At 46.2% G+C, this 14,994-nt stretch overlaps 3 protein-coding genes across 5 annotated transcripts; 2 read left to right on the top strand and 1 right to left on the bottom strand.

Moving 5' to 3' along the window:
- Positions 1–106: 106 nt before the first annotated feature.
- On the top strand, positions 107–3,298 carry bor (ATPase family AAA domain containing bor). Of its 3 annotated transcripts, XM_070216902.1 has the most exons (6): positions 107–471; positions 585–1,059; positions 1,571–2,395; positions 2,458–2,656; positions 2,716–2,834; positions 2,890–3,298. In XM_070216902.1, exons 1-5 carry the CDS (start codon positions 243–245, stop codon positions 2,806–2,808), a joined length of 1,821 nt encoding a protein of 606 aa, XP_070073003.1. In that variant the 5' UTR covers positions 107–242; the 3' UTR covers positions 2,809–2,834; positions 2,890–3,298. The 3 variants fall into 3 exon arrangements, with proteins under 3 accessions (XP_070073003.1, XP_017003548.2, XP_070073004.1); XM_017148059.3 differs by having other exon boundaries at positions 2,716–3,298; XM_070216903.1 differs by having other exon boundaries at positions 330–471; positions 533–1,059; positions 2,716–3,298.
- Positions 3,299–6,597: 3,299 nt separating this feature from the next.
- On the top strand, positions 6,598–11,360 carry LOC108061668 (arginine/serine-rich protein PNISR). Its single transcript, XM_017147947.3, has 9 exons — positions 6,598–7,297; positions 7,357–7,687; positions 8,272–8,425; positions 8,653–8,889; positions 9,107–9,209; positions 9,555–9,611; positions 9,965–10,092; positions 10,150–10,378; positions 10,439–11,360. The coding sequence occupies exons 1-9, from the start codon at positions 6,736–6,738 to the stop codon at positions 11,242–11,244; spliced, it is 2,607 nt and encodes an 868-aa protein (XP_017003436.2). The 5' UTR covers positions 6,598–6,735; the 3' UTR covers positions 11,245–11,360.
- Positions 11,361–11,624: 264 nt separating this feature from the next.
- LOC108061670 (major heat shock 70 kDa protein Ba) lies at positions 11,625–13,961 on the bottom strand. The gene has a single exon (XM_017147950.3). The coding sequence runs from the start codon at positions 13,733–13,735 to the stop codon at positions 11,810–11,812; it is 1,926 nt and encodes a 641-aa protein (XP_017003439.2). The 5' UTR covers positions 13,736–13,961; the 3' UTR covers positions 11,625–11,809.
- Between the last annotated feature and the right edge of the window lie 1,033 nt (positions 13,962–14,994).

Here is a 14,994-nt window from a genome sequence, read left to right as displayed (position 1 = left end):
ATAAACATGTATTTTACTAATATTTTTTAAAGTTAGACCAATATATTTAAGATTAAAAAAGCACATCTTTAGAAATTCGCCCGTCTTCTTTTCACCCCATCTGGCAACACTCTTTGAGAATCACGTTGTTGGACGTTAAGCAAAAGCTGTCAAAATTTCGTAATATTTTCTAGATTGTTTTTTTTGACCCCTAAACTCTGAGTGAAACGCGCGAGTAGCGCACACGCCAAAGTAGCAGCAGCATGTCGTGGCTTTTGGGCAGGAACCGCCAGCAGCCGCAGCCGGAACAATCGGGAGGTTTTGCTGATGGAGGAGGAGGAGGAGGCGCCGATCCGGAGGGCAGGACGGCCGCCGGAAAGTCCGGGGACGCTGAACTCAGCCGAGCTGAGCGCAAGGCCATGGAAGCCTACCGCTTCGATTCCTCGGCTCTGGAACGGGCGGCGGATGCGGCCAAGACCCTGGAGCGATCAAGTAAGCGGAAAATTTCATCAGCCAAGTTGCATAACCACCGACATGCGCCATGCTATCGCAGCGTGCGTATTGAGTGCCCCCTTATGACCCACCGAAATGTTAATCTCGTGCAGAACACGCCCGGGAGGCCCTCGAGCTGTCCAAGATGCAGGAGGCCACCCGGCAGACGGAGTACAACACCAAGGTCAAGGAGTACGAGGCCCACATCGAGCAGGCCAAGGTCGAGCAGAAGCGCATCGATCACGAGGAGCGCCGCAAGACGCTCATCGAGGAGACGAAGCAGCAGCAGCAGCGCGCCCAGTACCAGGATCAGTTGTCCCGCAAGCGCTACGAGGATCAGCTGCAGCAGCAGCAGCGCGTCCAGGAGGACAATCTGCGCAAGCAGGAGGAGAGCGTCCAGCGGCAGGAGGCGATGCGCCGTCAGACCATCGAGCACGAGATCGAGATGAAGGAGAAGAACAGGCTGAAGCTGCTGGAGCACGAGCTGCGGGCCAAGGCGCGCGTGGATCGCGAGAACCGCGACATCAACCTGGAGAAGATCCGCCTCAAAGCGCAGGAGCATCGCACCACCGTGCTGGAGGGCATCAAGTGGGTGATAGTATTAGGGTTGGGTAAAAACTGCTCATTTGGGTGAACACTTGCTCACTTGTTCTTTTTTTCCCAATGAGTCAACTCACTCAGTTTGCTCACTTGTTCACTTGTTCATTTGTTCACTTGTTCACTTGCTCACTTGCTCACTTGCTCACTTGTTCACTTGCTCACTTGCTCACTCGTTCACTTGTTCACTTTCTCACTTGTCCTGTCCTTAACTTTTTTACTGGCTCTAAGAAAACAGCTCATTGTCTGTAAAACCGTATGCAAAATGCATACTAAAAGTAAAAAAAATACTTTTTGTGCCAAAAACAGCAAGAGAGCAACTGAGCAAGTGATCTAAAAAGATCAAATAAGAGAGCAAAAATGAACAAGTGAACAATAAAGAACAAGTTCGAAGGAACATGTTCACTCGTTTTTGTTCACTTACTCATGAGCAACCCAAAACTAGGTGATAGCCTAGACTTTGGCTTGATTAAGTTATTGATTTATTATTTTTAATTCACAGAACTGCTGGAACCGTGATTGGCGCCGGCGCCGAGGCCATGCTCACCGATTGGGACAAGGTTTTGACCGCCGCTGGAGGACTTTCGCTCCTGGCTCTCGGCGTCTACACCGCCAAGGGCGCCACCGGCGTGGTCTCCCGCTATGTGGAGGCACGCATCGGCAAGCCCACGCTGGTCGGCGAGACGTCGCGCTTCGCCTTCCTGGACGCCCTGAAGAACCCGCTGAACTACCTGAAGAGGCTGCGCGCCAAGCCCGCCGATGCTCTGCAGGGCGTTGTCTTGAATCCCAAGTTGGAGGAGCGGCTGCGCGACATTGCCATTGCCACGAAGAACACGCGTATCAATAGGGGAATGTACAGGAACGTCCTGATGCACGGACCACCCGGAACGGGCAAGACCATGTTCGCCAAGAAGCTGGCCGAGCACTCGGGCATGGACTTTGCCATCATGACCGGCGGCGATGTGGCGCCCATGGGCAAGGAGGGCGTGACGGCCATACACAAGGTGTTCGACTGGTCGCACACCTCGCGGCGCGGCCTCCTGCTGTTTGTGGACGAGGCGGACGCCTTCTTGCGCAAGCGCTCCTCGGAGAAGATCTCCGAGGATCTGCGTTCCGCCCTGAACGCCTTCCTGTACCGCACCTCCGAGCAGAACCCCAAGTTCATGCTCGTGCTGGCCTCCAACACTCCGGAGCAGTTCGATTATGCCATCAACGATCGTCTGGACGAGATGGTCGAGTTCACGCTGCCTGGTTTGGAGGAACGGGAGCGCCTCTTGCGCCTGTACTTCGATAAATATGTGCTGCAGCCTGCCGCTGCGGGTGCCAAGTGAGTGCTTCGTTTTACCAGCCTCTAAACATTTTCATTATCTTATTTTATTTCCTTTTCAGGCGCTTCAAGCTGGACACCTTTGACTACGGACAGACGTGTTCGAAGATGGCCGCTCTGTGCGATGGCATGTCGGGCCGAGAAATCTCCAAGCTAGGCGTCTCCTGGCAGGCGGCTGTCTATGCCTCCGAGGATGGTCTGCTCACCGAGAAGATGGTCCTGGACAGGTGCTACTCCGCTGCCCAGCAGCACAAACAGAAGGTGGGTGGTTTGGAATTGGTGTGGTGGTGTATTAACCTGAAATCTTCGATCTCTTCCAGATGGCCTGGCTCTCGGATCAGGAGCGTGCCGACCACAAATCCATTACGGGCGCTGTTTCTCCGCCCCTCACCCTTACTGCCAACAAACTGTGAGGTCCAAAAGGAGAGCGAAAGTTGAAGTAGATGCAGCCTGCATTCAAAACTTGTTTAGTTTTCTAATCATTTAACTTTAAGTTGGTAACGCACAGGGCTTTATCTTACTACTGGATACCAAACAGCAGCCGAGACACCAGATAAGTGCATATCGGTTATGCGTATGCATTTAACAGCCTGTACAAAATCGCTGGCGGTAGCACGTGTTCGTCTAAAGATGCAATTAAGTTTGACCCACTGATAATTGTATTATAAGCTTGCATTAACTGTCTCTATAGTGTGTACAATAAGAGGTATATATTTTAACTGCTGTTGTTGCATTTCGTATGTTAAAGCTTTGGACGTAGACTGTAAATTGAAACCCGTCGCGCCAGCACTGTGAGAGATTTATATTAAACTTCTCGCTGGCGCGGCCACCCAATTTGACTTGTCCGCAGTGTTTTCCTATATATGAGTATGGAGTAAATATATATAGACTACTTGTTAAAAATTGCGTTTTTAATTTCTGGTAAAATGTTTTTTCTTGTCTCAGAATATACAAATATTTAGTTTTTATCAGTGATAATCCGATGGAATACAGTGAGTTTGAACCAATCATCAACTAATCGCCTTGGAAATTACTCTTCCGCTACTTTTTTCCACGTGGATCATGGGGTGAGCACCAGCCGCAACTACCAGAACCTAAAAAAAAAAGTGGGGGCTTAAATAAATCTTTTTATTATTATACATATGTACCATTGCAGAGGGTATTATTATTTTGGTCAGCAATTTGTAAACTTGATCTACGTGCACGTTAAAGTGCTGCAAAAAATTTTAACATTTTTTAATTACATGTTATTTGCTGTCAACTTTTACGCAACTTAAATGTTAAAACATGTAAAATTTTATTTTTGATTGTTAGGTACTGTTCCAAATTATGATCAAGGTTATAAGAACTACAAATGTACTTCCTTATTTGATTTTAAATATAAATTGAGTGATAAACTTTTGAGCAAACGCGTTTTGGGCAATTATTAAACCTGAATCGCCCCCTCTAACGCTCACAATCGCCCACTAACGATTTTAATTTTGTGTCCTGCGCCCACATCTTTAAAGATTTCCGTGAAGTATAAATGCAATTTTGTTGTGTATATTTATACCTATCGAAATGTAGAAGACATTTTTCAAATCGGACCATTCATTAAAAAGTTATACGGTATCAAAATTGTTTATATATCTATCTCCCTCGCACTCCCTTTAGCTGAGTTACGGTTATTAGATAGTCGGGACACCAACCCTAGTATAGAGATAGTCGGGACACCAACCCTAGTATAGCGTTCGCACTCCCTTTAGCTGGGTGACGGGTATTAGATAGTCGGGACACCAACCCGACTATAGCGGTTTCTCTTGTTTTTTTGTGGTATAATGTACATACATATGTAGGTACCCTAAATTAAAATTTCTTTACGCAATTATAGTTCTATTTGATGTCACAGAAATCAGTTTAAATTAGGGACCGAAAATAATGATTATTTTTCAATCATATAGCTGCCATAGGAACGATCGGAGAATTAATGGAAAAGTAATAGGAAATAAATTCTAGCTTCTTTGGTTTTTATTGTATTATCTTCTACTCTAGGATATGACTCTTTTTAAATATTTCCGAATTTCAATTTTAATTTAATCAAAATCGGACGACTATATCATATAGCTGCCATAGGAACGATCGGAAAATTAATGGAAAAGTAATAGGAAATAAATTCTAGCTTCTTTGGTTTTTATTGTATTATCTTCTACTCTAGGATATGACTCTTTTTAAATATTTCCGAATTTCAATTTTAATTTGATCAAAATCGGACGACTATATCATATAGCTGCCATAGGAACGATCGGAAAATTAATGAGAAATATTAGAAAATTGAACATTTTTGCGATTTGTTAATTAATAGGAATGATCTGCAAGGGTATATAAGCTTCGGCTGGCCGAAGCTAGCTTCCTTTCTTGTTTTTTTTTGCATTGTCGGAGTCTAGCGATAAGAATGTACGCAAAAAGTCTAGAAGAAGGGCCTGTGCCCCAAAAATCGCGAAATAATTACCCTCGATGGACCGCGATTTCGCAGAATTTACGTGTCGAAGATTATCAGCATAAATACAAAACATGAAAAAATAAACAAGATAACATTTCAAATTGAAATTTTTAAATTGTTTACCCTGTTGTACAGATATATGGGCACTTCAACCAAGCCAAAAACCTTAAAACTTGAATAAAACATATTTCCACATGATTTTGCCCCGATATTAGTTTCTAAATAGTTTGGTCCTAACCTTAACTACAAATTTGGAGTATAGTTTGATTTTTTTTTATGACAAACCCAAAAATTAGTTTTTGGTTTTTTTTTTGTTATTTTTTGGACCTGTCTTCAGTTGTTAATTTATCCTTTAGGAATGGTAATATGTGACCTTATTCTGTACTGAATGCTTAACTTACATGTTAAACTATTAAGTTAAATGCAAAACAGCCAGTAATTAAGGGATAGAGGTACAGAAATACGTTTTGAAAACGTTAAGAAAAAATGTCCCTAGCGAAATGTCCCGAGCGACATGTCCCGAGCGAATATGTTTGAAACTGCATACAAAAAAAAGGCAAGAAATTTTTAAGTAAAATTAAAACCATTTCAACATAAAAAAAATCGCATTCAAATATTTCACCAGAATTCGCTAAATTCTGTTGTTGAATGAACTTCCCCGAAATCTACTTCTATTTTTGTCCCGAGCGAATACGGCAGTTTTTTAACGATATCTTAAAAACTAAAAATGGTACAAAATCAAGATTTTTACACAAAATAGAGCTTGGGAAGAGTGAAAAGAAAAGCCCATTATTAAAATTAAAATCAATTTTTTTTACAATTTTTTTACAATTTTTTTTCAACTTTAAAGGTGTGCAAATGTCCCGAGCGACAATATGGAAGTGCCCATATCTGATTTAGCTATTTAGTGACCCGGCTGCCAACACCAATTATTTTTGTTCACATGTCGCCGCCTATGATAAATCTTAAATTTGGACTCTGTCAACCGAAAAAAGTGGAAAAATCCGAACTTTAAAAATCCACCAGAAATCCAGTTTTCCATGGATTTGGGCCATATCCGGCTTGTTTTATTCGGTAGGATGTAAACTTTAAGTTTGTACCCATTATGATTTTTCAACGGATTTATTTCGAGTTTTTACGATATATACAGCCGACTTACAGTCGACCAAAAAACACATTTTTCATCTTTGTCGAGCTTCTGCGCTGCCACTAATCACTAATCATATTGATCTGTACGGCAAAGTTAAGCTCTGATCTATCGGATGGATATCTGCCAAGATATAAGAAGAAATTCGAAAAAAGTCTGATATTTAACATTTTGAACTTTAAAAAATCTTTAAAAAAAACTGTGCCATCGAAAAAAAAATTAGTGGTATTTTCGTGATTTGGGGGTTCAACACTAACAGAATTTGCCATCAATTGCTTTGGAGCAGTTTGGCTGTAACCTAGTCATATAAGACTGCCTTAACTTAAAATTATCAAATTGAGTTGGCCAAAAGACTCGCAACCATTTATTTGGGGAGTTAACAGTTTTCTGAGTAGGTTTGAGCTAACTCGAGGTAAAAAAAACGGTTTCAATTTTAAAATATTTGATATTTGGTTCGAAACGTTTTAAAAAACGTTTGATCGTTTTTCAAAATGTTCATAAATAACGGAGTTAGCGTGAAATGCTCTAAAAAATCCCCCGTCGCTGAGAGCCACACGCTGTCGCCGCTTCGGGGCGAACGACAAAACGGGCCGAGAGAGAAAATGGCGTAGAAGTCGAAGGAGAAGAAAATTCATTTCGTTTGAGGAAAAAATCGGAAAAACTAAGGAAAATTTGGCTGATATTAAAAATAGTACAATTGAGCTGTGAGCAGAGATGTTTCCGGGTGGAAACGGCAACGCCGACTTGGGCTACAACAAGCACGCCCACGCCCACGTCCACGGACACGGACAACATGGCCATGGGCACAACCATAATCACAACCCGAATCAGTTCCTGGCGCAGCCCCCACCGCCGCCCACGCACTTTCCCCTGCCCCCGGGCGGAGGTCAGGGCATGGTGACGCCCCTGGTGGCCGCCGGTCTTCCGCTGGCCATGCAAGGCGGTGCCAACATCGATTGGGCGCAACTGGCCCAGCAGTGGATTCACATGCGGGATGCATCTCCAATGGCCATGCCAGTGGCTCCTCCGCCACCCATTATTGGCAATGTGCGGGAGTACCATCAGCAGGCGCTGGCCATGCCCATGCCCAGTGTGGTCCGGGCGGGATTCCCGATCCTCGAGGAGCACGGCGAGGCGGACATGGACATGGACGACGAGAATGAGCGGGGACATGGCGCAGAGACGCCTCCGCCGCCGGCTCCGGCGGTTACGCAATCCCAATGGCTGGCGGCCAGCGAGGCGCCAGGCCAGGCCACAGACGCCTCTGGCGGAGCAGGTGAGTGCCGATAAGATAGCCACAAAAAAAAACTGCCTCCTCATCCTCCTATTTTTCAGCTGTCACCCTGGGCAAGCAGCCATGGAACAGCTGGCCAACGCAGTCCGGCAAATCCATCGGCAATCCCACTTCGCATATACCCTCGCTGCTCAAACTGAACGTCAGCAATCCCAATGAGCCGCAGCAACAGCTGCAGTTGCAGTTGCAGGCGCAGCAGCAGCAGCAGCCAACGCATCCGCAAGCACATCAGCCACAACCACATCCACATCACCTAACACCACATGCACACCAGCCGCAACAGCAGGCGCAGCAGCAGCAGGAGAGCGGAAGTGGCAGTGCCAGCAGCGAGATTGACGCCAATAAACGCAAAATGTTGCCAGCTTGGATAAGGTGAGTGTTCCATGGAGACGACTGCTTAGCTCCTGGTCAAAAAATATTGCACATTTTTATAATATTTTAAAGAGTTTTTAAATTAGTGAATGTAACTTCTTTCAATTCCATTAGTTGGTGATTTAATTTATTCTGAACCTACATAAAAAACATTACAAAATCCAAAAGCCCACATATCCAGACAATCATTACTTAATTTAGAGTTTTCAGAATACTGGAACTACTTTTGAATGTTCATTACTAAAAAAATTTAACGGTACAAGTAAAGCTTTTTTTAAATTTTTCGATCTTTTCGATATAAACATTACTTAATTTAGAGTTTTCAGAATATTGGAACTACTTTTGAATGTTCATTACTAAAAAACTTAGCGGTACAAATGAAGCTTTTTATACATTTTTAAATCCTAAGCTAATAATGATCTTATCGATATAAACATTACTTAATTTAGATTTTTCAGAGTATTGGAACTACCTTTGAATGTTCATTACTATAAAATTGTACAATATAATTAAAGCTTTTCAATAATGTATAAATCCCAAGTAAATACGGTTCCTATCGATATTAAACGCTTACACCTTTTCAGAGAGGGCCTGGAGAAAATGGAGCGCGAAAAGCAACGGCAACTAGAGCGCCAGCAGTCCTCCGTTGGCACGCCTGATGATGAGGTCAACCATGTTAAGCAAGTATCAAGCAAAACACTAACAACACCTGTTAATCTATTGAACATCGCGAACGTGGTAAGTAAGGTCAGGGCGTGTAGGGTTAACTGACTCTCAAAACGGACCGAAAAGTGCCCTAAGTGCGGCACAACTCTCACCCCAATTGGTTGTACACGAACGATACTTGAACTGAAACTGAAACTGATGTTTCGCCATTAAGAACACTTACTAAAAACGCAACGGACTGTAGAGCAGACTGCAGATAGAAGTGCAGACTGTCGATTAAACATACCCTTGAAATTCAGGCTAGCGACAGCGAAGATTCCATTGGCTTGCCTGTGGAGGCGCGTGGCGAACTGAAGGATCAGCAAATAGGTAATGAATTGATAAGTAAAGCCGGCGATATCAGCAGCGGTGAGGAGCAGGAGGAGGAGGAGGAGCAGCGAGGAGCCATCGATCCAAGCGGCAATCGGGCGGCGGCGGCGGAGGCTACCGAAAACGATGTCAATGGTAAAAACTACGAAGAAAGACTGGCGGATCTGGTAGGCATCACCATTTTGACCCGGATGGTTGGCTCAGCCAGGCGATGAAATCGAGTGAGTCTCAGAGGCGAAGGAACTGCGGAATTCTGGCTGCTCTGCAGTTCGTTCACTCTTCACTGGACTTTCATTCCCTGGCCACCGGCGGCACATCCAAATCCCTATATACCCCATTTAGTTGCAAACAATCTATGAACACCCAAATAAAACCCATCTGTAGATGCTTGTGGTGCGTCGGACACTAACCGAAATCCTGCTGGAAACCACAAACGAAGAGATAGCAGCCATTGCAGGCGAGACTCTGAAAGCACACCGTGCGAAAGGTACATTATGCATTACATTTAAGTTTACCCCAAAACCGATCTCTTCCAGCGATCGCGCTCGCGTGTGTGTGTGTGTAAGTAGTTATATAGATCGTAAGACGGCGCGGCTACATATATCGATCTTTGCTATCCGATCTTTGCTTGGATTACCGGACGTTTTGCCGGCGAGCGAGCGCCGCGTTACCATATCTTTTAATCACATGTCTTTGCTAATCTTTAAATCCCCCAATATAATGAATTGATATCGTACACCACACAAAAACCAATGAAATCACTTGCTGAATTTTTTAATCGTTATATATAATATATGCCTATATATATATGTATGTATGTGTAAATCAAAAGCGTCATCAGCCCAAGTGATTCGAAAAAGCGCCTTGTCCTCCATTACCGGCAACTTGGGTAAGTAACCAAAAATCAGTTTAGCTCGTAAGTTTCTTTTGCACTATTTTTGTTTAGAGGTAGTCTGAGTTATGCTTGGTGCCCTCTTTCTATGTCCCCAAAAAAAAACAAAAAAATTATTGGAATACCCCCTGGCCAAGCTCTAAACTACTATGCTTCTATAACTTCTATAACTTTGAGCCATGGCCAAAACACTTTCTATCCTCTTGGCGCAGTTTGGTCCTTCTATCTCGCTTTTCCTTTTCCCTTCTAAAGAATTGTCGAAAAACCATTTAAAAAACATATCAAAAACTGCGCCCTAACTACATGAAGCCTGGTAGCAACAATTAGCACTTGACTGATTTGAATTATAGGTTTAGCAGCCTATGGCGATTCTTCCAGCGAAAGCGAAGAGGATGAGGACGATGAGGATGGCGAGCGCCAAGGAGAAGCAGCAAGGGATGCCGATAAAAGCGTTCAACTAAGCGCGGAAGAGTTGAAGGTGGGTTGATATGATTCTTCTATATTCTATATAATTAAATATCCTCCCGCTTCATAGGCTCGCATACGGCGCAGCAAACGATCCTTCGAGAGAGTCATCGACGACATTGAGGATCGAGTGGCCAAGCAGGAGTTGCGCGATGAGCAAACTCTGCAGCGACATCGCAAGCGAGAGCTGGAGCGATCCGAGGCGGGTGCTAATGAGCATCGCCGACCGCTGGTCAATGCCGAACCGCCCGGCGAGTTGGCCAGCCAAGTAACCCACGAAAAGCTGCAGCAGTTTAATGGTAAGTAATGCACTTTTCTATCAGAGAAGAAACTCCATTAAACATAATCTTTCCACCCAGGAAAACGGCCAAGTCGCAAGGAGAGAACCACCCGCTTCAGCGACAACAAGGACGGCAAGCAGCAGTCGCAGAGCTACGTGCAACAAGTGGTGGCCGCCGCCAATGTGGCACCACTGAGCTCTCTCAGCTGCAGCACTGGCTCCCAGAAGCTGAAGCCCGTTCCCAATCCGGCCACCAATCTGCTGCAGATGCCCGAGTCGGTGGCCACAATGCTAAGTGCGGCGGACAAGGCGCTGCACAAGGCCAACAAGTCGTCGTCGCGCAAATCGAAGAGCAAGCGACGACGACACTCGTCCACCTCGTCCTCCTCCAGCAGCAGCAGTGGGAGCAGCTCGAGCAGCGACAGCGAGGATAGCAGCAGCTCCAGCGGATCCAAGACGTCCAGCAGTCGCAGCAAGCGGGCCAGTCGTCATGGTCATAGACGCAGCCACGGCAGCAGTCGCAGCAAATACGAGCGACGCGATCGCGACAGAGAAAGGGAAAGGGAAAGGGGCAGGGATCGGGATCGGGATCGGGAGCGGGATCGAGGACATCGCCAGCATCGCAGTAGTGGAGGCCATCGCCAGAGGTCTTCGCGGCGACACCGGGACTCCAGCCACTCTGGCGGGGATGAGGGCGGCAGCAGCAGCTACCAACGCTCCTCGCGGCAGCAGAGCAGCAGCCGCAGCCACGATCACGGCAGCAGCAGCGGCGGACGGAAGCGACACCGCACGAGATCCCGCTCCAAGTCGCGCAGCACCCACCACTCCAGCTCCAACGCGTACTCCTCCACTTCTTCCGCGTCGCATTCGCGCAAGCGCCACTAAGATTACGTCTACGCCTAATTGTTACAATTGTATAATTATATTTTCTCTTCCGTTTAAGATGCTTTCAGTAAACAGTTTTAATCCAGCATAATAAATTCGGATTTGCTAAAGACTAATTTGATCTTGATTTTATTCGTGGTTTGTCTACGAAAGATATCTTTTAATATGAAAAATTACAATAATATTGGGATGTCATTTTAAAATTTAAACAGTCATATTCTAAGGTCCTTTTTAAGTCCTTTTTTACCGAATCCTCATTGACTTTCAGAAGGTCCAAAGGGGTTATTCAGTTTTCAATCCCCTTTTTAAGTTTTCCCTAAAAGTGAATTTTTAATCGTTGCTCGTAAGAGAGTGAAATAAGAATATAAAACAGAAACAAATTATTTTTTGTTTGAAAATAAATAATTTATTATTCATATTGCTAATAACAATTGGTTGCTAACTTAAGACATTTTAGTTAATACTTTGGTTTTTCATTTAGAATATTCAATTAAAACATTCTTATCAGTCTCATAAACTTAAAATAAACTAAGAATTAACCCAATGATGAACAGAAACTAGAGATTTAGTCGACCTCCTCGACCGTGGGTCCCGAGTAGCCGCCGAAGCCTCCGGCCTGCTGGCCACAGTTGGCTCCTGGATTACCGGCTGATCCTGCTGCTTGCTGATGCATCTTGGTCATGACGGGGGAGCAGTGGCGGGTGAGCTCCTCCAGCTTGTGGTCGAACTCCTCCTTCTCGGCGGTGGTGTTGCTGTCCAGCCACCGGATAATCTCGTTGCACTTCTCCAGCACGGAGCTCTTGTCGGCCTCCTCCAGTTTGCCAGCAGGTGCCTGCTCCACAGCCTGCTTCACGTTGAAGACGTAGCTCTCCAGGGCATTCCGAGAGGTGATGCGCTGGCGCTGCTTCTCGTCTTCATCCGCGTACTTCTCGGCCTCGTTCACCATGCGGTCGATCTCCGCCTGCGAGAGGCGTCCCTTGTCGTTCTTGATCGTGATGTTCTTGGCCTTGCCCGTGCTCATCTCCTTGGCGGCGACGTTCAGGATTCCGTTGGCGTCCATGTCGAAGGTGACCTCTATCTGGGGAACCCCTCTGGGCGCAGGGGGAATGCCGGAGAGATCGAAGGTGCCCAGTGCGTTGTTGTCCTTGGTCATCGCCCGCTCGCCCTCGAACACCTGGATGGAGACCCCTGGCTGGTTGTCCGCGTACGTGGAGAAGGTCTTGGTCTGCTTGCAGGGGATGCGGCAGTTGCGCTCGATCAGCTTGGTCATCACCCCGCCGGCGGTCTCGATTCCGAGCGAGAGCGGGGCCACGTCCACCAGCAGCACGTCCTGGATCTTGCCGCTCTGGTCCCCGCTGAGGATGGCGGCCTGCACCGCCGCTCCGTAGGCCACCGCCTCGTCCGGGTTAATGGAGAGGTTGAGGCTCTTGCCGTGGAAGAACTGCTGCAGCAGGCTCTGCACCTTGGGAATGCGCGTGGATCCGCCGACCAGCACGATGTCGTGGATCTGGCCCTTGTCCATCCTGGCGTCCGTGAGGGCCTTCTCCACGGGCTGCAGGGTGTTGCGGAAGAGGTCCGCGCACAGCTCCTCGAACCTGGCGCGGCTCACCTTGGTGTAGAAGTCGTGTCCCTCGAACAGGGCGTCGATCTCGATGGTGGCCTCGGTGCTGGAGGAGAGCGTGCGCTTGGCCCGCTCGGCAGCCGTCCTGAGGCGACGCAGGGCACGGGGATTGGAGCGCAGGTCCTTCTTGTACTTGCGCTTGAACTCCTCCGCCAGGTGGGTGACCAGTCGGTTGTCGAAGTCCTCGCCTCCCAGGTGGGTGTCTCCGGCAGTGGAGCGCACCTCGAACAGGGATCCCTCGTCGATGGTCAGGATGGAGACGTCGAAGGTGCCGCCGCCCAGGTCGAAGATGAGCACGTTGCGCTCTCCCTTGAGGTTCTTGTCCAGCCCGTAGGCCAGGGCCGCCGCCGTGGGCTCGTTGATGATGCGGAGCACGTTCAGGCCGGCGATGTGGCCGGCGTCCTTGGTGGCCTGGCGCTGGGAGTCGTTGAAGTAGGCGGGCACCGTGATGACCGCGTCCGTGATGCTCTCGCCCAGGTACGCCTCCGCCGTCTCCTTCATCTTGGCCAGCACCATCGAGCTGATCTCCTCGGGGGCGAACCGCTTGGCCTCGCCCTTGAACTCCACCCCGATCTTGGGCTTTCCGCCGTCGCTGACCACCTTGAAGGGCCAGTGCTTCATGTCCTCCGCGATCTTGGGGTCGTCGTACTTGCGTCCGATGAGGCGCTTGGCGTCGAAGACCGTGTTCCTGGGGTTCATGGCCACCTGGTTCTTGGCGGGGTCGCCGATGAGGCGCTCAGAGTCTGTGAAGGCCACGTAGGATGGGGTGGTCCTGTTGCCCTGGTCGTTGGCGATGATCTCCACCTTGCCGTGTTGGTAGACACCCACGCAGGAGAACGTGGTGCCCAGATCGATTCCAATAGCTGGCATTGTGTGTGTTTGTGTTTGTTCCTCACTTGGATAGTATGGATAGTTGGGTTAAAGGTAGTTCCTTCTTCTCTTCAGTAATAGCTTCTTGGTTAAGTTTACTTTACTTTACTTTAATCACTTTAACTTTAACAGTTTGTTGCAGATTGCTTAGCTTCTTCAGCTGCGTTTGGTTTGCTTAGCTTTTGCTTAGCGATGTTTTCAGTTTGCTTGATTGAATTGAATTGACGCTAAGAGAACCGAGCGGCCCTATTTATACTCCGGCGCTCTCTTCGCGAACATTCGAGAGTGGCGCTCTCGAAATAACGAGAACTCTGTGCTGTTGGTGGTGCGCCAGAGCGAGATAGCAGTCTATTAAGAGAGGGTGGACGGCTGTAGAAGAAATTTCTCGAATTTCCCCGAACAAACAAACAAACCTACCGCAACAAATGGTTGGATTGTTTTGGTTGTTTGGGTTTCTGGAATATTCGCGCGATTTTATTTGTTTATAATAAAGACCAAACACTATCTATAAGTTAGTTTAAATACAGCCGTGGACAGAATTAGGTGAAGACAGGGACCGTAAATAATCGTTATTTGAGATTTTTGTTTTAAAAGGCCTACTGAGATTTGTACAAGTTTTAATCGACAATTTAACTGGTTTTTATGGAATTTATAGACATCAACAAATAACATTTAATTTGCATTCCAGATTTGTTGACATGCATACATATTTTTTAACATACATACAGAAATACGATTTTTTTAAATAAATAATAAAAAGTTACCCAAACACAGGTTGCTTTTTCTAAATAATTATGTTTAAATATGTGTCCTAGCTAAAATAATAACAATTCTGCACAGTGAATAACCTAAGCTAATAGTCAAATACACTAAAAAAAAAGTTACATGCAAAAAAAATAAAATAATCAATTAAAATTTTTAAATGTATATTTTCGTATTAAAAATGTCGAAAAATGTATCCCAAATTTGCAGAATTTATTGAGTGAGGACCAGTTCTCAACTATCCATGATCAAACGCTACTTACTACTGGAAGTTAAAATGAAGACCTACATGCTTATGGACCGTCTTTACATGCAGCAATGCTTTTCTAATTAAATAATTAAAAAATATATAATTCTCAAGGCTTATTTTTTAAGTTACCTAATCGGGAAAGGCATTTTTAGGTATCTGCTATAAGCGTCTTCTGAGTAACTTCTGGAAGTGACTTCGGCAACACTTTTGGAAGTCACTCAGAAGTGACTTTAAGCTGTGAGCCACT

This window comes from Drosophila takahashii, chromosome 3R (assembly GCF_030179915.1).
Source record: "Drosophila takahashii strain IR98-3 E-12201 chromosome 3R, DtakHiC1v2, whole genome shotgun sequence".
Classification (NCBI taxonomy): domain Eukaryota; kingdom Metazoa; phylum Arthropoda; class Insecta; order Diptera; family Drosophilidae; genus Drosophila; species Drosophila takahashii.
Note: the sequence above shows the minus strand (reverse complement) of the source record. Positions and strands in the feature narration are given on the sequence as shown.